A 19,770-nucleotide genomic window follows, 5' to 3' on the forward strand; every position below is an offset into this window, starting at 1 on the left:
GGCAAATCACTGCTCTGTGCCTTTATGGATGGATCCTGCTAAATAGTATTACGCAGACCTCGAGCAAAACTCCTGCTGACTTCAATGGGAACTTTGCCTGTGTGAGGTTGATTGACGGCTCTGCTCTTAAACCATTTCATGTGAGTGGTGGAGCTCAGGTGCCCTGCCTTAAATGTCCTCCAACCAGTCCATGGCTTGGCGGGGTGTGTGTTTGGCTCAGTGGGGGCATGGGAGCGATCAGTCAGGACTGAGATTCACAGTGGCAGGCAGGCCCTGCCTTCCCAAGCAGCACCTGCTTCCTTCCAAACACACAGGGACCATGCTGGTCTTTAAAATACCATTTATTACAACAGAGCCTTCAGGTCTAAAATCCCAACCAATGGGAGTTGGGGCTGTGTGTGTGTGTGAGGGGTCTTTAAAAAAGAAGTTGGAGGCTGGAGTCCCACATGGCTGCAGAAGCAGCCTGTCCAAAAACAGTCCTCTGGATAGGCCGCTTCTCAGCTCATCCTCCCCAGCTCTCCACCTGGCCCTGGCTAAACCCACAGCCGACCCCAGCTGGGATTGTTAAATGCAAGATCCTCCCGGGAGAGCTCACTAAGCAGGAAGGAAGGCAGAGGACTGGGGTGGGGTTCTCAGTCAGTAGAGGAGCTGGCTGCTTTGTGAATATACTCTCCATCTGCAGCAAAGGGAGACTGATTCCTAGGCTGAATCTGCTTAGGTGTCCATGGGGCTTTCCTGGAAGGTTGTACGGGCTTAGACTGGTCCCAGGAGATGCATCCTGCCTAAGCAAATGTTCCAGAGGCCAGAGCCAGGCAGGTAAGTGCAAAGAGAGACAGGCTGCTCCCTGTCAAACGAGCCCCAGCGGAAATCTCAGGGCATGTTCTTGCTGCGGTTTGAAATGTCCCAGGGGTGAGGAGGAGAGAGTCGCCATCGGACAAAACAAGACACAACCTCCAGTTAAAAAACAAAAGCAGAACCCGAAGGAATTTCATTTTTCTCCTTGTAGAATATTGTTTTTAAAACAAAAGAAAGCTCACGCTCCGGTAACACTGAGGTTCTCCTGCTGATGAGTCTCTGCAAAGCCTTCGGCGCGCCAGCAACCCACCTGTGGGGGCCTGCTCTAACAACCACCCTGTCCTTGTCTCCAGCCAGAGCAACTACAGCAGAGATCATGACCCTGGACAACTCCTAAGGGGATCCAGGGACTCAAGGTCCTGAGCCCCCCTGTATGGCATGTGCCCACTCTACCAAGGAGACTCTTCCAACATTCTCCACTGAAGGGCTTAGCTGGTGGTGTCTACTCCAAGCTTGGTGGACCAGATGCTGGTACGGGTCAGTCGGCTGCCGCTTTCTCACAGGGACACTGGAGCGAGGGCAAGGGGGGCTGTCAAACCACAGCCGAGGAGGAGGAGGAGGACGAAGAGGAGGAGGAGGAGGCTGTGGCTGCTGATGAGGAAGGGGAGGAGGAGGTATTCCAGAAAAGCCACCTCCTCTTGGGCTGCCGTTTCTGGTGGAGGTAGTCTTCCTTCTCGCGCTCCTTCTTGGCCCGCTGGTAGTGATCCTCTTCCTTCAGGTACCAGACCGGTGGCCAGCGGTGCTTCTCAAAGTACTCCTGGTTCTCTGAAGGGGGAGACAGCACAGGGGCATGTTAACAACACAACCAGAGGAGGTGGCATCCCACCAAGCCCTGCAGTGGCAAGTGCACACAACACTGAGCTTACTACCCCTTCCCAGGGTACAGGGCAGTGCTCTCCTGGCTACCCCAACCTGGGCCTCTTACGGCTGACCCCACTGTCCCTCCCTGCTGTACTCCACTCTGCTGGTGTGTGATGCGGAGGGCAGTAGCTAGCACTGACCTGCTGACATGGCCTTCATATCCCGGGGAAACTTCCGACAGACATTGTTGTAGTTGGTGCAGATGTGATGAAGGCACCAGTCTGCAAGCTGGTATGCGCAGTGGAACTGGGAGAGAGAGAGACCATTATGAGCACCAGCGCAATACCTGCAAGGGGACATCACCTGTCTTACAAACTACCGCCACTGCAGTGCAGCCACCTCTGGGGCAGAAGGCAGCGTCGTTTATCAATGCACGGCTAACCGCAGAGCCCTTAAGAGAAGTGGAGGAGGATATGGCATCCCACTGGAAATGCGACAGGCAGTTACCCACGCTGGAATTTGGACACCCTGCATTAGGGTTTTCTATGACCACAAGAGGTCAGAATGTTGCTTTCACATCCTGTTTGAAAGGCGGCAGTGGGAGCCATTGGATTCCGTACTGATGGAAGAGTTCCACCAGCACCACTTCGTGCACAGTCCAGTGTCCCTACAGGTCTCCCATCCAGCCGGCGACCCAACCTGGCCCTGTGGTAGCGTGCAAGACTTGATGGGCTCATAGCGGAGCATGAAGTTACTGCTTGCAAAAGCTCTCTGTCTAGCACCACTCCATTTTCCTGGCCTTTCCTTCCTTCAGTTCTCATCCTCCTGTGAATGCAGCAAGAGCCATAACCAGCGAGCCATGAAAAGCCACAGGGCAGCCTTGGAACTACCCAGAAATGAGCAACTCATACCTGCGCCAATTCCAGGAACACGAGGACGTCCCCATCGATATCCACCAACATCTGTGATGCCTCCATCAGGCCCGCCACCATGTACTGCTCTGTAACACACACACAGGGGGATTAGGGGGCGTCTCCCAGCACTGCTCTGTGACACAAACGCTATCATCAGAGGGCTTATCCTGGCTATGCACCTAGTGTGGACAAATAACTCCGGCTGGTCGGAACATTTATGACTAACAGGATTTTAGTCTAAATGTGCTGTTTTGTCGAAGACAAAATGTTTCACGGAGACGTCTCTATTGTGACATTTTTTTACTTGCAGGTTGCTGAGATTCAGGGCTCATCTACTCGGGGGGACACAGATTTAGTGCATGGCAAAAGGGTGTAAATCTACAGTGCACTAGCTTGCCATGAGCTAACTGGCCAGGTGGAGCCTGCAGCTGGGCACTGTTTGAAACAGCAGTAGGTCAAAGCACGCTATGGATCTTCTAGTGCGTGGCAAACCAGAGCACTGTAGATTCACACACAGACATCCCCAGCTTGCTTTGCACTAAGTCTCCCTATAACAAATCCTCAAGGCAGACTCTGACCAGAGAGAGAGTGCAAGCTCCAAACTGAAAACCTGACCGTGTCAATCTGAAAACAGACATTTTGACCCAATTTCATTGGGTCAAAATGTTCAGAAGGTTTGGGGGGTTGTTTCAATGGGGAATGAAAACAGATCTTGAAGCCTCAGAAGTTGTTAGAAAATGGACCTGTCATCTTCTGGCCACGGCCAACACCCCAAGCCATCAGACACCTGTTATCCTCTGGCCAGCTCTACAGACAACACACCATGCCACTGGACCCATGCTGAACTCCATCAGTTCTACCAACACATCCCCACAGCACCTGTGTCACCCTCTGGCCGGCTCTAGAGCCAACACCCCAAACCACTAGACCCATGTCATCCTCTGGCCCATTCTACAGACAACCACTCAGGCAATTGGACCTGTGTTGCCCTCCGGCCGGCTTTACCACCAGCACCAAGCCACTGGACCTGTGTGAGACCGGTCAGGGTGACAGATCCAGCAGGGTGCATCGGACATGCTGCAGCTAGTGGGAGACTTCGCACTGAGTTTGTCATGCCTCTGAATAGCAGTGATTTCCCCAAGCCAGCCCATGCTCACGGGGTCCAAACTCCCTTACATAAACAAGCGCTGTCAGGCTGTCCTACTGGACTCTGGTTTTCGGGTTCAACCTGCATTGGGATGAACCTTGGAAAGCTGTCAGGAGCACCCCAAAGCCTGTCTCCCTAAGTCACCATCCCTTCCGATGGAGATGGGTGTATGGAGTCCCCGATTAGGGAGGGCCTCTGGGTCCCTTCACTCACTGCTGGAAGAAGGAGCTCCAGATAAAATGGTCACATCCCAGCTTTTGCTGCCTTCTCCACAGGAAGCAGTGACTCCAGCACCCTCCTCTTCCCCCCCCCCCCCCGATCATTCAGATTCATTTCTAGCTGTAAGTTAGGGTCACAGAACCCCCCTCCCCCCGATTCCTATTCCCTGATTTAGGATGTGGTTGTGGGGGACAAAGCCTGGCTTGCCCTGGGTGCTGCCTGACCACAGGCCCTTCTCGCATCACCCCAAGTTACCTGTGAGAGCCACCAGGTGCGGCAGACACAGCCGATTGGCCAGGATGATGAGCTTCATGTCGTCGAGGTCCGGGCTGGAGCTGAACTGGCCGGTGTACAGGTACTCGAGAACAGCCCGCATGCAGCTCTTACTGGTGTAAGGGAACACCACCTGTGCAGGAGGGATGTGGACACAGACAGGGTTACCTTCCACAGGGGTGCAGGCTCTGTGCCCTGCCCCACGCTCCCAGTGCTTGGGGAGGCACACACTGCCCCTCCCCAGCCCCCCTGCAGCTGGAATCTGTCTCGTTCAATCACACCTGCCCGGTCTTTCTGTGGCCTGGCTGCACCCACCCCTCCTTGTCCGCACTGGGGATTTCAGCTGTCCGTGGCCAAGCAGGATAAGCTGCACTGGCGCAAATGCCCACTGCGCCACCCCCTGAACCGTCCATGTCTGTCTGTACAAGCACCTTTTTCTGACCGACCCTTTGTCTGACTGCACCCCCACCCCCTTTGTCTGAGCTTTTCCTCGTCTCTTCAGACTTCTAGTTCTCAATCAGGCCATGCACAGTGTGGGCAATGGTCCTGAAAAGTGCTTGGGCCTGATTCTCATTTACTCCCTTCCTGTGCTTAGGGAGGAAGAGGGAGGATGGGCTTTCAGCCCCCTTTGCACTTCCTGTATCCTACAGCTGTTCTGGGGCCCTGTCTGGCCCCTTGTGTAAGTCAGAGTGGCCCCAAGGCTGCTAGAACACATTCGCTCCCTGTGGGCCCTGGGGAGCAGAGAACAGCCACAGTGCACGGCACTCCGGCCACCCACTCTGCTGGGGGCTGGGAGCAGAGTCCTTCCACGAGTTCTACAGCTGTGCAAGGGGGATCTCGGGGGACCATTCCCACTCACTTCAAGGCTACTTTATGCTGTCAGAGTGGCACAGAGGGACGCATGTGTAATGGAGAGATCTCAGTCTCAGGAACTCCCCTTTGCCCTCCCGAACGTCCCTTTCCCCCTGCCCAGACTCCTCCTGCTCCGGGGAACTTTTCCCTTTGACCCCATCCAGTCACTGCTTGCTGTGAAATCTTGGCTTCCCTCCCCTTCTGCCCCATGGGCCCTGGCTAGAGAGAGGAAAAGCACTGAGTCAGTGCAAAAGGCACTCAGGCTTTTTTTCCTCTCTCTCTCTCTCTCTCTCTCTCTCTTTTCTCTTAATGCTGTAGCTCTGGGCCTCTGGGATACCACTACAGCAATGCAGGCAGCGGAAGTGCCTGCTCATCAGAATGGCTGTTCAAGTGCTGCATGGAGCAAGATGCAGGCTGCGTCCCCTTCTCTAGGACTCTCGGCAGCACCGGGCTGGGCTGCAGGGAGGGAGAGGGAGAGGAAGAGAAGGCAAATCCCAACCCTGCCACGGGCGTTCGCTGCCGCCCTCCTCACCTCTTGGGTGGAGCTCTCCACAAACGGACCCCCGAACATAGCAGCCATCCAGTCGCAGCTGGAGATGAGCAAGGGTTTGTGGGCACTAATAGCACCGTCGTCCAGGATGAAGGTGACATCTGCAAACAAGTAAAGGGGCGTCCATCAAGGAAGGAGCTCGCAGCCTGTCAACCGCCCCCCCGTGTGTGGGGCAGCCTCAGCCAGCATCCCTGCCCCTCCCTACAAGAAACCCAGCAGGGATATAACTTTGAGGCTGCACCTGCAGGCCCAGAAGAGGCAGTCACTCCGGGGAACAATCCAGGAGTAGCCAAGTCTCTGGACACTACACTCAAAAAGGTTTTCCCATCTCCAGCATCTTTCTCCTTTCTGCCTGCTTGTGAGCATCCTGTGGGAGGGCTTGGAACAAAGCCAGGCAGAACACATACCACCGAGCCAGGGCCTTTTAGACACAGTTCTCAGCGTGCTCTACACAGGTATCACAACTCCCATTTTACAGGTGGGGAAACAAAGGCACAAAAGGATAAACGCCCGCAAACCAAACCTTGGCAGACCTGAGAGTGGAAGAAGCCACCTTTCTTGGTTCCCTATCCCCAGGACCACGCTGTCTTCCCAGAACCCGAGGTCTAATTCAGATGAACTACTGGCTACTTATGTGACCTTGGTTTATCTGAATGGAACAAATTCAGCCAGGGTGATGCTGGGACATTTACGTCAAATGTCATAACATCTTACCATGATGTCATGACAAAGCGTGATGACACGGCACCAGAATATCATGGCAACGTCATACTGGGATGTGGTTTCAGAAGCCCTGGAAGGGATCTCAGGACCCAGGAATGTCCCATAAATGGTGGGTTTCCCATCATGAAAGGGGATAATTCTACATAATCCAGAACAAGTGGAAACTAAGTCGCTCGAGCTGCTCTGGTTTAAATAACCAGAGCTGGAAAACTGGCTGGAGGGCAGAAATTTTGCAGGAAACCAGATGCTCAAGCTAGGGCTTTCTGGGAGAAAGAAACTATGGCATCACAATTGCATAAAATCTGCACTGGAAGCTCTCCAGAAGCCGTAGTAAAAGGCTGGGCTGGACAGCCTTGAAGAGTGACAGCCTGTTTATCGGTAGCACATCACCATCCTGGGCAGCCGCGCTGGAAGCTGCCCCATTAACGTGCCTCAGCCCTTTTCTGGAGGGAGCATGGCTAAGCCTCAGAGTTCAGTCTCCACGGCCCACTCAGTCCTTGGGTCCCTTTTCTGAGACTGCTAACAAGGGATCCCATGAGCGGCAGCTGAGATACAGACGTCTATCCAGGAACTGGATTGAGATGCACCTACTTGCTCACAGGACAGCCATCAGATGGTGTCAACTCTCAATCACGACTGACCCAGACCAGACTCAGGCTCCCCGCGCCATACCCAGTCCCCTGAGCCCCAGGCTCCTCCTCACTGGTGAGTGAACCCCCATCACCTGAGCAGTCTAGTCCCCCACAGCTATCGCGCCAACAGGGAACTCCCTGGGACGTACCAGAGAAAGTCCCCTTGGCCAGGCACTCCTTCACACGGTTGGTCCTCCTGACGTGAAAGGCTTTGGTGATCTCCTGGTTCATGAACGCCTCGTTGTTCAGGATGTTGGCCACCATCATCCTGAGGTCGAAGACCTCCAGCAGCTCAGCGATGTGGGCAATGTGCATGAGGTCCCGCTCATTCTCGTCCAGCTCCCCCGTGTACAGGTACTTGAGCACCGCCCGGAAGGGACCCGGCTGGATGGAAGGGTCCATCTTCACCACCACCATGAGCCGGGACTTGTAGGTCAGGGGGTCATCGGCCATCTCCTCCTGGATGCTGACGAAGGCACGGCTCCAGGAGGACAGGATCCTCCCCCGTCTCAGCCCGCGCTGCCCTTTCTCGTAGCTGTTGCCTCGCAGGATCCCATCGCTAGTGGAGGCTCTAAGGCACGGTGGATGCTGGCTGGAGCTGAATTCCTCGGTACTTTCGCAGATGTCGAAGCTGGCGGCTCGGAGGAGGAAGTCGCGCCCGTGGTGCCTCTCCTCCTGGTGCAGCGTCCGCTCGGTGGCGGCGGTGGAGATGGCAGCCCCGGAACTGCCCCCAGCCACCCCCTGCTGGTCCTCCTCACTCAGGTCCATCAGGAACAGGTCATAGAACTTGGAGGAGGAGGTGGAGAGGTAGATCTTGTGGGCATAGATTTTGATCTTCTCTTGCAGCACTAGGATTACATCTGCACACAGTGGGTCTTCCAGCAGGTGGGCCGGGTGCTCCTCATTGTTGGAAGGGGGGTCTGGGACCATGATGATGGGTGGGGGTGGCTTGGGAGGCAGGAAAGGGGCCTGGAGCAGCGGCCTCTGGACGTTGCGGAGGTGGGACTTCCAGAACTGCAGGTGCCGGCGGGAGATAAGGGCAGCCCGGATGGCGTTGTCAAAGACATCCTTGATGCCGAATTGGGCTACCACGCTGGTCTCATAATAGGGGATGCCCAGCTCCTTGGCCACCTCCCTCCCCTTCTCTGGTGGCAGAATCTCATTGGGTTTGATTGGCCTGGAACAGAGAAGGGTGGGGAACAACAGTAAGAGCTGCTCAGAGAACCAGTGACCTTGGAAACACATAGCAAGGGGACTGCGCAGAGGTACAGCATGGGGAAGCATAAGGCCCTGTGCAGTGGCAAACATAGAACTCCCCCGGGCATAGCAGGCTGCTGGGGCCAGGAACATCATACTCATGGGTCAACCAATGCCACCTTGGCTCTCTCTTCATCTTATTTTTCTCCCCTCCTCGCTATCCCCTATTCCTTCCCTCCTTTCTCCCATTCTTCCTCTCTGCCTCCCATCTCCCTCTCTGTTCCTCTCACACAGACGTGCCCCCAAGAGAATTGCTCTGTATTGCAGATTTCACAGCCTGGGTCCATCTGGAGGATGTTGCTGCCTCGTCTCTCTGCAAGCGGTCGTCTGCTCCCTGGTAACCAATACATGTCCCCTTGGGCTTGCCCTGACTGCCCTGACATCCTGTACGCAGCTTTATCCCAATCTCTACCTGGCCAAGGGTCGTCTGGCTCGATTGACGGCTTCCAGGTCGGCATAGCGAAGGTCAAGCTGGCAGCCCACCAGGATGACAGGTGCTCGGGGGCAGAAGTGCTTGATCTCTGGGTACCACATGGTCTTAACATGGTGCAGGGAGTTTGGGTTAGCAATGGAGAAGCATAAAACCACGACATCAGACCTGAGAGTGGAGAAGAGGCAGGGTTCCGTTACAATTCTGTCCCCCAGGGACCATGCACTCATTCCATACAGGAGTCAGGCATATGCACCTCCCTGCACAGGTGCATAAGTGCAAGGCAGACTCCCTGCACAAGGGATCAGCACCAGGAGGAAACACTGGTTCCCTGCATGGTGTTGACCTGTAAACCCAGACCTGAGCTGAGGATGCAAGATTAAATTATATATCCTGTGCTTTAAAATGCCTTAAAATAGTGAAACAGCAGCTATTAGAGCTGTAATGCAAAACATGCAAGTAGAGAAACATAAGAATCTGGATAACCACTAAGGCAGGCTTGGCCATAAGCTGAGGTATTGTGGGCCTGTTAGTAGTTTTGATAGTCTAGCCAGGAGACAGCAAGACTGCTTAATGTAAGGTTAGAAGATTTAGCAACATCTTGCAATATGTAGCTTGTGCTGAAAAGTACACCACAGAAGGTTGAAGGAATGGATTTCTAGGGATGTTTGGGGGTATATGTAACCATGGAATAACCACATTGGGACATTAATTGACGTAACCAAGGTATTAACTGCGGGAAGTTGAATTATGGCTAGCCGGAATATCACTCATGGGCAGGGGCTGAAACCTGATCAAATATGGTCCCGGACACATGTGGAATGAAACAGGAAAATGTGTATAAAAGATGATTCGACCAAGCCCCACTTGGGACATCTGGGATGACCATGGCGGAAGCCTGAGTACGAACGAGTTGTCTTGTGGTGACCTCTCCTTACTTTTTCTTCTATTCTTGCTGGTACCAGTCTCCAGAAGGTTGCATGTATGTCAACATTTGGAGACTGCTTTATTTTGTGCCAGCTTAAGGCTATAAGTATGCATGATCCGGAGGTGGGGGTTGTTATAGTTATCTTGCTTTCATTTTTCTATGATTTCAGCGATAGATGTCTGTATTAAATAAACTTTGTGGGTGTGTTTCACCAACCTCAAACTCAATAAAATGTGACCTATTACTGACTTGTACAATTTGCACCCTACGCTTATCTACGGCTAGACGGGGAGCCAGTCTCCCCCGCCACCCCACGAGTGCAATGCACGCTCCCTGTATGGAAGCCAGCCCTCCACCCCCGTTCATGGTGCAATGCACACCCCCCCGCACAGGAATCAGCCTCCCCTTCCCCAGGGGCGCAATGCACATTACTGGCATGGAAGCCAGCCCTCCTTCCCCACCTGCCCTTTCATGCGTTTTCTCCTTCTAGTTCCTAGGCCCACAGGGAAGACCAGTTTGCCACCTTACCTTCCGTAAGCGAAGCGTCTATCTTTGTGATGGTCCCCAAAGGTATCCCAGAGTCGCAAGGACACACTGACATCATCCACCACATCCCGGGAGCGCTCCAGCACCTGAGGGAACAGAAAAGGTCAGCCGCCTTCCAGGGCAGGGGGTAGAATTAGCTAGCTCCCCTCTCCCCCTGGAGGTAGGACATTAAAGGGGAGTTAATGACACTGCTGACCCCAGGCAGGGGAAGAATGCCCTGGGCTGAGACTTTACTTGGCTTGGGAGGGTGGACTGCAATCATGATAGTGCCCTGCCCTGTTGGACAGCCCGTCTGCACCATGCTCCAAGAGAGGGGTGTCCTGTGACAGCTACGGTCCCCCCAGCCCCGTCAGCACCAGTCCCGCCCGCGAGGCAGATGTCACTCACCTCCTGGCAAACACGATACTGGTCAATGGCCCAGACTGTGGGCACGTGGGTGGCGAGAAGCTGGTACTGGGTCAGCGTGGCATTGCAGGCGCGGGCGCAAATGAGCCGGGTCTTGCCCACCGCGTTGTCCCCAACCACGACGCACTTGATAGTTTCTACGTTTGGCCTCTCATAATCCATGTCAGAATCCATTAATTGGGACCTGGGGAGAAAGCAAGGGAGAGGGGCCAGCGGAGATGCTGAGTCAATGCTCCAGACCTGTTTGCAAGGCAGCTCTGGGTGCCGCAACAAGCCAGCCTATGCCTCCTCTGCTCCCAAGAAAGCCCTTGGACTAATCCACAGGAGGGAGGTCCTGCTATCCCAGAGAGCAAGTGGGCCCATGTGGGAGGCTCCTGATCAACATGGGCCCCTTCCCACATAGCCACCGGGCACACACACGGGGCTCCTGGTTCTCCTCAAGATGGGCTCCCTCTCCAGAGAGCCAATGGGCCACAGTAGGGTGGACCCCCACTCTCCACAGAGAGCCGCCAGCTGGCCAAGTGGGAGGGAGTCCTCTCTTCCCCCAGAGAGGCCAGCCACCCCCACCACAGCCCATACAAACGCCTTAGGCAGGAAGCAGCCACCCTACTCATCACGGTGGGAAAAGATTTCCCAAGCAGAGCCAGCCTGGGGCCATGGCAAACCCCAGGGAAGATAGTCAATAAACAAGCGCAGTCAACTGGGACCTAGAACGTGGCCACCACCCAGGGCGAGGCCCGGGGCTGGGATCTCCTGGGAGCACCCAACCTAGGGAACCTTGCACCTGCGGAAAGAGGGTGAAACTTACACCCACTTCAGCCTCTGCTGCCACCGAGCGGGGGGGATGGGGTAGAGGGGATTTGCAACCCACTCTGCAGGTGCTCAGAGCCGGGGAAGGGGGGATCTGGGAAACAGCACTGCTCGCGTGAGCAAGAAACAGTGCCTGGGAATGCACCTGGGAGTGGGCATCCTCCAGCTTCACCTCCACTCCTGCCATACTCACACGGGCCGATTTAAAGGGAATCCCGCATAGTCTGTGTCCCTCCCAGAGAACCTTCCCATGGAGGGGGCAGCTGCCAGGCCGTCGGAGTCGCTCCGTCTCTCACACACCCAGAGTCATTTCTCCTAGCAGGGAACCTCGTCCAGGCTCCTCATGAGCTTCTCCCCCTTCCTCACATCCCTGACGGCCCCAGCCACCCTGAGCGGCAGAGACCTTGGCCGGCTGCTTCCCCCGCTCTCCCAATGAGAGCTGAGCGAGGACCATGCCACCCAAAGCAGCTCTGAGCAGAGAACAACAAACAACAGCCCTTGGAAGGGGAACGGAGCCAAGGCAGCTCCCCACCCCTTCTCAACGTGCACTCCAGGCAGATTCCCTTTAAAATTTAATGGGTTCCTGGAAGCATGCACTGCTCTGCCTCTGATAAGACATGTGTCCTGTCTGTTTGCTTGGCCTCTCCTCCCTCCCCCATCTCCCCAGCCCAGGCTCATGCTTGTTCATGTGAGAGAGATTTTTTTTCCCATTCCTCCCTTCCCAGCATTAGCTAACGAAGCTTCCAGATCCACCTGAGTGAACGCATCCTCTCTCTCTCCCCCCACCCACCAGATGTCTCCCTCCAACACACACACACACACACACACACACACACACACACACACACACACACATATATATATATATATATATATATATAACAGGGCTGGCTGCTCCTCCTCTTGGCTGCACCGCAACTGGAATAACTGGTATAAGGGTAACCTCAGCCCCCGCGTTCCCATTTGGCTCAAACCGGACAAGACGGCCAGAGCAAAGTTCAAGGCTGCCTGAGGGGATTTTTCCTGTTCCTACATAGAGTGGTGCTGGCTTTGTGTTCCTGAAGGCTCAGCAGTGACTGGCAGGGCACGGCTGTGGGGAAGCTGGGGTCCTGCGCAGCACGCCCAGCTCACGCTGCTAGCATTCCAGCTGGTGCTTTCGGGGCACGGCTGGGAGGATGTTTGCACTGCTGGAGTTGTAGCTGGGCACTGAGAGGCCAATGCTTCAAGCCAGCTCTCAGCAGCTCTAGGCACACACGGCCATGCTTTGCCAGCGCTGAGCTCTGGAAATGTAGTGAGCAGGAGTCTAGAGCAAACAGAATTAACTCATGGCAGCTTAAACCAGGGATTTACAAGGCTTCTGAGGGGAGGAAAGAGGGGGAAAGAGCTTCTCTTTGTAACAACAAACCCAAGTTGCCCGGCTTTGAACTCTCTCTCGAGCAGCATTATCTCTAGGCACAGGCCTTCTGAGGTGCTGTGTACATACACCAGCCCACAGGCACGCAGAGCTAATACCAAGGTAACGATAGCAACGGAGAGCTGCGGAAGAGGATGTGAATGCAGCTCTCAGTAGCCTAAGCTAAAAGTACAAAAGGGACTTTCTAATGATACCATCCCTGCCCAACTCCCCAGGAGCCCCATTCTGGCAGAGGCTGAGCACCCTTCACTTGCAGGGGCTCAGCATCTAGCAGGATCAGGCCCCAAGTTTTGTGGGTTCAGGCCAGCTCCTGAGCTGATGGGGAAACCAGCATGTCCCAAGGCAAAGATTATTTTAACTGAGGTGCTCAGATCCTGCAGAAGATCTCTGCTAATTGCAATGCCAGGAAAGAAAAGGAGCGTTAGGTAGATGCTCAGATACTGTGGCGATGGGCACAACGCATAGACATTAGACAAACGGATTTTTTTTTAAAGCAGCCATAAGGAATCCTGCCCAAGCACTCTCCCTTCTCTGCCCAAGCCCCATGCTCCCCCTAGCACCCTACATGGTTCAGCCCTAGAAGGAGAGAGAAGTGGGAGTAGTAAGCTCTTCGGAAGGCCTCTAAAATGTATAACTACAACATGTTCTTCCCAGTGCCCCCAAAGTGCCCATCAGTTAAAACAAGAAGCAAATTGCAGAGCAGAGCCAGAATTTCGGGTGACGTGAGGTCCATTTGGAAGGTGCACCGCTGTGCACCTCGGGATCGCCTGGAGGGCTTTGGTTCAGTGGCATATGTCTTGGCACTAGCCCCTGTGCAGTAAGTTCGGAGCCCATTTGTCTAAGCACAGGTTAGTTTTTAACTCAGGCCCCCATGGTAGAAACGTAGGAAGTTAAAAAAATGCCAACAAGAGCAGGCTTCAGCATCCGTGCAAAGAAATGCAGGAGACGGGAGAGGCAAAGGATGGCACAAAATGAAGGAGATGTGAAACTCTTGCCACACACACCAGGTGTGTGTGTGTGTGTGTGTGTGTGTGTGTGTGTGTGTGTGTGTGTGTGTGTGTGTGTGTGTGTGTGTGTGTGTGTGAAATCAGTGCCCACGTGACACTTCACCCTGCCAGAGACACATTTCATTATCACTGTTACATCTGCCTCCTACAATCCAATGTCCCAGCTCCTCATTCCCTTCTTCCGTGTCCACACCAGGAACTGATCCAACTCCCACTGAGGTAAATGGAATGAGATGGATCAGGCCCTGAGATTGTGGTACAGACTCCCACTCCATATGCCCCCCCAGTCATAACCCCATCTCAATCCTTCTCGTCTCTCCCCCAGCATCTGCTTCGTTCCCTCTCCTGATCCACCTTTAAACCCTAAATCACCCCATAAACCCTCTCTCAGCCATTCCTCTCTGCCCGTCTCCAGTGCAACCCCTTATTCCCTGCCCGCAATACACCCCATAAGTACGTCTCCCTGATCCAAACGTTCACCCCCCCCCCTTAGCCCTTCTCTGGATCCCCCTCCCAAGGCACCGAATCCACCCCCTTTACCTCCCAAGGAGAACAGAGATTTGTTCATTTTCACCAGCCCCAGTCTCTGGTTACCAAGGAAACTAAAGAATCACCCCAGGGAGCCCAGTGTGTTTCCTAGCAACTCTCAGGCTCAAAATCCTCCATCCCGCATCTTGCAACATAAAGAGGGACACACACACACACACACTGTTAAACCGAAAGAATGCAACAAAAATAGAATGGTCTCATGAATGCAGCACCTACTACTGGGAACCTTCTAAGCCACTGGAAAAGGCGGGCAGGTAAAATCTGAGCATCTCCACCAAAAGATGATCAGAAGAGAAACTAGGTGCCATGAATCTTGCAGGCTAAGGCCTTGCACAATATTATTTGTAATAGTAGTCATAATAATTGCAATGCAGAAGGGAATGAAAATCTAAACACAGGGCACAGTGCAAACAAAGCGGGGACAAAACACAAATATATTGGAAAGGCTTTGGCAAATCAAGCACAAATAAACTGTAAACATAGTAAAAAAAAAAGCAATAATAAAATGCAAGTAGGTTGCAAAGATTCTGCACAAACACACACAACCCCAAACAGTCACAAAACGCATCTATATTGCAACGATATTAGGAATCGGAACTAAAAGGCAAGCCTAAGCCTAACTCTACTGCCGAGACTTATGCAATGAAATCTAATCGGCACGAAGGACACCCGCGTCAGCGCAATCCAACCAGGGGCATCGCAAGAAACTCGGCATTTGCCGATGCAGCCTCCCCGGAGCTGCACCTTCAACAGCAGCAGCGCAAAACACAACCCCCAGCAACTCCATTCAAGGGTTTGGGGCCGGGCCACTTTCCCTGCTAAGCCCGGGCAGGAGTTACTAGGATGCTAGGGAGGGAGCGGGCGGAGCAGATGTCACGGAGCTCGGTTACTTACACCAACACATAGGGGGGAATTTCCAGCGGGCAGAATGAAGCGCTCCCCGGGAGACATGTCCATGGTCAGAAGCGCGCGGCCCCGATCCTGGCACCCAAGGCGGCGCTGGGGGCTAAACTCGGCGGCTCAGCTGCTCCCACCCGCCGGTCCGTGCAGGCACCAGAGAGGATGCAGGCCCGTGCTCTGCATCTGCAGCCATTGCCTCCGCCTCAGCAGCATCCTCCCGGCCCCGGCCCCGGCCCTGCGCGCAGTAGCATGGGAAGGCGGCCGGGCTCCTCTCTCGCCCACCTGCCCGGCGGGGCCCTGCTCCCAGCTGGGGCTGCCCGAAGGGACGCTCCGGGCTGCGGTGTCGCTGAGCCCGCGGGCGCTGCAGTTCCCGGCACGGCTCGCCCACCTCCCCCTTTTCATTCACAAAAACAAGAACCAGCCACAGGCCCCGCCTCTCTCTCCCCCTGGCTGCCCATTGGCTGAGAGGGGGAGCAGGGGCACTCCCTGTGCCAGGCTGGCCTGGGCAGAGGCAGATCAGCCAAGGGGTGCGGGGTGGGGAGGAGACAGGGCAGGTGCCCTGAATCTGGGGGGAGTTCGTCGTGCTCTGCCTTTGCTTCTACCACCCTCCCCCTCTATTCTGCACTCCTCCCCGTGCACCTCTTCCCCTCCCTCCATCCCCTGCACCCCTCCCCCTGCACCTCTTCCCCTCCCTCTGTCCCCTGCACCTCTTCCCTTCCCTCCATCCCCTGCACCCCTTCCCGTCCATCTATCCCCTGCACCCCTCCCCCTGCACCTCTTCCCCTCCCTCCATCCCCTGCACCCCTCCACCTGCACCTCTTCCCTTCCATCCATCCTCTACACCCCTCCCTCTGCACCTCTTCCCCTCCCTCCATCCCCTGCACCCCTTCCCCTGCACCTCTTCTCTTCCATCCGTCCCCTGCACCTCTGCCCCTGCACCTCTTCCCCTCCCTCTGTCCCCTGCACCCCTCCTCCTGCACCTCTTCTCCTCCCTCTGTCCCCTGCACCCCTCCCCCTGCACCTCTTCCCCTGCCTCTGTCCCCTGCACCTCTTCCCTTCCCTCCATCCCCTGCACCCCTCCCCCTGCACCTCTTCCCCTCCCTCTGTCTGCTGCACCTCTTCTCTTCCATCTATCCCCTGCACCCCTCCCCCTGCACCTCTTCCCCTCCCTCCATCCCCTGCACCTCTTCTCTTCCCTCCATCCCCTGCACCCCTCCCCCTGCACCTCTTCCCCTCCCTCCATCCCCTGCACCTCTTCTCTTCCCTCCATCCCCTGCACCCCTCCTCCTGCACCTCTTCCCGTCCATCTATTCCCTGTACTCCTCCCTCTGCATCTCTTCCCTTCCATCCATCTCCCTGCATCCTCCTCCACCCACCCACTCCATCTGTCCATGCTCCTGTCTCCATTCACCCCACTGCATCTCCATCCATCCTCCTTCACCACCGCTATCACCCCCTGCCTGCTCCCAGTTACCATCCCCAGAGGGGACAAGCAACTCACTCCCTCATTCCTGAGTCCAAGGCTGTTCCCCTGGGAATCTGTTTCTCAGACCTGCGCCCTTTTGCTCTCTGGCCCTCACTGGTAGTTTTTGTCCCTCCCTTGGTTTGCTGTTGCACAGAGGATCTGTCCAAGCTCCTGTTTCCCCACCCCGCGACCCACAGTGGGTCCTTTCTGATCTCCATCTGATCTCCATTTCCACCAGTGGGTCTCAATTCTCTTAGGCAGCTGGGCTTGGACCAATGGCAGCTACTTTTACTCCTGGGGGAATGTTGCGCCACTGTGCGTGCGCAGAAGTCATGTCCCCCACAGATTTCTTCCCCACAGAAAAATGACTTTTTGACAGGGAAGCAAAGGGTAGCCGCAAGAGTGGTCCTGTTCTGCTCCCCAGCAGCATGAGTGTGTTGTTTCAGGCGCTTGGAGCAGCCAGCGGAGTGGAAAATCACAGAAGGGATGGGGTGGGCAGGGCTGGGGACGCCCCGGCCAGTGGCTCCTACCCTGTACCAGGCTCAGCTACTAATCCTGGCTGGGTTGGAGAGGACAGGACTTCCTCTTCCCCTGCAAGGAGCGGCCAGGGCTGGAACAGACCCACCCCCAGAAACCTCTCTGGCTGCTGTAAGTACCGTCCCCACCCCCACCTCCTGCCCTCATCGCTCCTCAGCTGTGGAGGGGAGGGGATCACTGTACGAGGAGCTGCTCCCACATCCTCCCAACCCCTGTGCATCCGGACCCACTTCATACCCAGATTGCCCCACCAAGCCTCATTCCCTGCCCCCAGAATCACCCCCCACTGACCTCCCTGAACCTGAACCCACACCCTGACAAGCCTCACTCTCTGCACACAGAGCCGCCCTGCACCCAGATCCCCCCCACCGAGGCCCACTCCCTGCATCTGGACCCCACCCCTGCATCCAGACTGCCACCTGCACCACATCCCCCCCAACAAGCCCCACTCCCTGCATCTGGACCCCATCCCTGCATCCAGACCACCCCCTGCACCCAGATCCCCCCCACCAAGCCCCACTCCCTGCATCTGGACCCATTCCTGCATCCAGACCACCCCCTGCACTCAAACTCCCACCCCAACAAGCCCCACCCCACTTGCACCTGGACCACCCTGACTAATCCTCTGCACCCAGACTCCCACCCCCACTGAACCCCACCAAGCCAGCACCTGGACCCCCCTCAACCACCTTCAGCTGCACCCAGAACTCCCTCCCCCACACAATGAGCCCCTGTTCATCCAAATCTCCCTCGCACCCAGACCCCCCACCATGCCGCCTGCACCCAGATTGCCCCCCACAGAACCTTATCACCACACATCTGGATCTCCCTACACTAAATTCTTCCATACCTGGATCCTGCTGGGCTGAGCCTGCCTGCCTGCCTACATCTACTGTGCTTGGCACGGAGGGGCAGGGCCCCGGTGTGTTTCTGGGACAGTCTTGGTCCTTGTGCTGGGTCAGGATCGGGTGCAACTTTACCGCCGAGTCCATATCTGGGGGAGAGGGGGTGCAGGGTGATCTCCTACCCCTGTGCAGCCAATGGCCTGTGCTCCCCACTGCCATGCTGGAGCCTCCACATTTATTTATCGACAAATAGAATTAGCAGAATTTTTCAGAATTTTAAAATATTGTGTGCAGAATTTTACATTTTTTGGCGCATAATTTTAAATGTTTTGGTGCAGAATACCCTCAGAAGTATACTTTGCAGGCTGGACTGCCACTAGCAGAGCATCCCATGGGGGCCTGGTGAAGGATACTGCATTGATCAGGAGAGGGGCAGCTCTGATAGGGAGACCCCTCACCCAGTCACGAGTGTGGCTGGGGCTCAGGAGTTTCTGGATGGCTCAAGGGAGCCGTGTTGGGATAGAGATCTTTACAGGGATGGGACAGGTCACAGACTGAACTCTCCTCCGACCTGGAGGTGTGGGTTGAGGCAGTATGTGGAAATCTGCCTGTGCAGGGGTAGCGGGAAGAATTCTCCGTCCTGGATTACACAGGAGGTCAGACTAGCTGATCTAATGGTTCCTTCTGGTCTTGGAAGCTATGAATCTTTACAACAGCCTTCGGGGCTGTCAAACAGGCACCTCTGGTCACTCAGCCCCACCAGCACCTAACAAGGTGAGTTGCCCCCTCTCACTGACCCAGCTCCCTGGCCCCTTCTCACAGATCTGCTCACTCCCAGCTCCACCCACTCCATGATCTTCCCACTCCACGCCAGCTCTGCTGCACCCGTCTCACACCTCTCCACTGCCTCCCCCCTCAGACTCATCTCTGCGGTCCCTCTCCCCAGCCCCTCTGCGCTGCCCCCGCTTGCTGCCTCACAACCCAAGGACAGAGCAGAGAGGCTAAAAACTCTAAGTCATCTCTGCGGCCTGACCAATGAGAAGCAGCTTTGCTTCCCCGCAGCCCAGGCCAGCTGCTGTGCCCCAGCATATCCAGATCATGTGATGCCTCATTGTCCTTCTCAAGGCTCCCCTCCCCCCTCCCCTGTGCCTAACCAAAATAACCCCGGCTCCTGTTCCCTTCCCGTTAGGATCGGATCCGGCCAGCCACGATCCCTTAGAACCACTCAAAGGTCTGGCATTGATGCAATGCGGCGTCAGCCGGCGTCAGCGCTCCAGCATCTGCCTCACCTCGCACCTTTGCAGTCCAGTCACACAGCCATCGTAACGGTGCCAGAACGGCCCCCCCTCTCCTCAGCACCATTGCTCATCTGCCCCCCCATGCCGTTCCTCACCTAACTCGTAAGACAGGAATCTCTCTCTCCATAGCAGAAGGAATCTGGAGTACTTGTCTGGGGGGGTCCTTTTGTTTTTTAAGTCTGGCATATGCTTCTCCCTGGTGAGTCTCCGTATTCCACAGGGACCCTGGAAGCTAGCAATGAGGCTGTCGACTTCTTGGGGAAAGCTATTCATTTCCCTGCATTGGGCTGGAGTGAACACTGCAAGCAGCTGAGCTGCAGCTTTTAGCTTCCGTCTTCGAGTGGGTCACGGGGAAGGAACACGTCAAGCTTGCTCGCCAGCCGCATGATTTGGCTTATTTGCTCTGTCGTAGC

General features: G+C 55.5%; 1 protein-coding gene across 3 annotated transcripts; it reads right to left on the reverse strand.

Moving 5' to 3' along the window:
- Positions 1-548: 548 nt before the first annotated feature.
- On the reverse strand, positions 549-19,546 carry RHOBTB2 (Rho related BTB domain containing 2). 3 transcript variants are annotated; one of them, XM_024197262.3, is made up of 10 exons: positions 19,453-19,546; positions 10,515-10,716; positions 10,110-10,213; positions 8,636-8,821; positions 7,116-8,143; positions 5,594-5,712; positions 4,192-4,342; positions 2,568-2,656; positions 1,857-1,962; positions 549-1,620 (listed from the first exon to the last, which is right to left on the reverse strand). In XM_024197262.3, exons 1-10 carry the CDS (start codon positions 19,482-19,484, stop codon positions 1,388-1,390), a joined length of 2,250 nt encoding a protein of 749 aa, XP_024053030.1. In that variant the 5' UTR covers positions 19,485-19,546; the 3' UTR covers positions 549-1,387. The 3 variants fall into 3 exon arrangements, with proteins under 3 accessions (XP_024053030.1, XP_024053031.1, XP_024053029.1); XM_024197263.3 differs by lacking the exon at positions 19,453-19,546 and adding an exon at positions 15,207-15,370; XM_024197261.3 differs by lacking the exon at positions 19,453-19,546 and adding an exon at positions 11,536-11,616.
- Positions 19,547-19,770: the final 224 nt, after the last annotated feature.

The sequence above is a fragment of the Terrapene carolina genome, unplaced genomic scaffold, assembly GCF_002925995.2.
Source record: "Terrapene carolina triunguis isolate 2854851 unplaced genomic scaffold, T_m_triunguis-2.0 Scaffold53, whole genome shotgun sequence".
NCBI lineage: Eukaryota > Metazoa > Chordata > Testudines > Emydidae > Terrapene > Terrapene triunguis.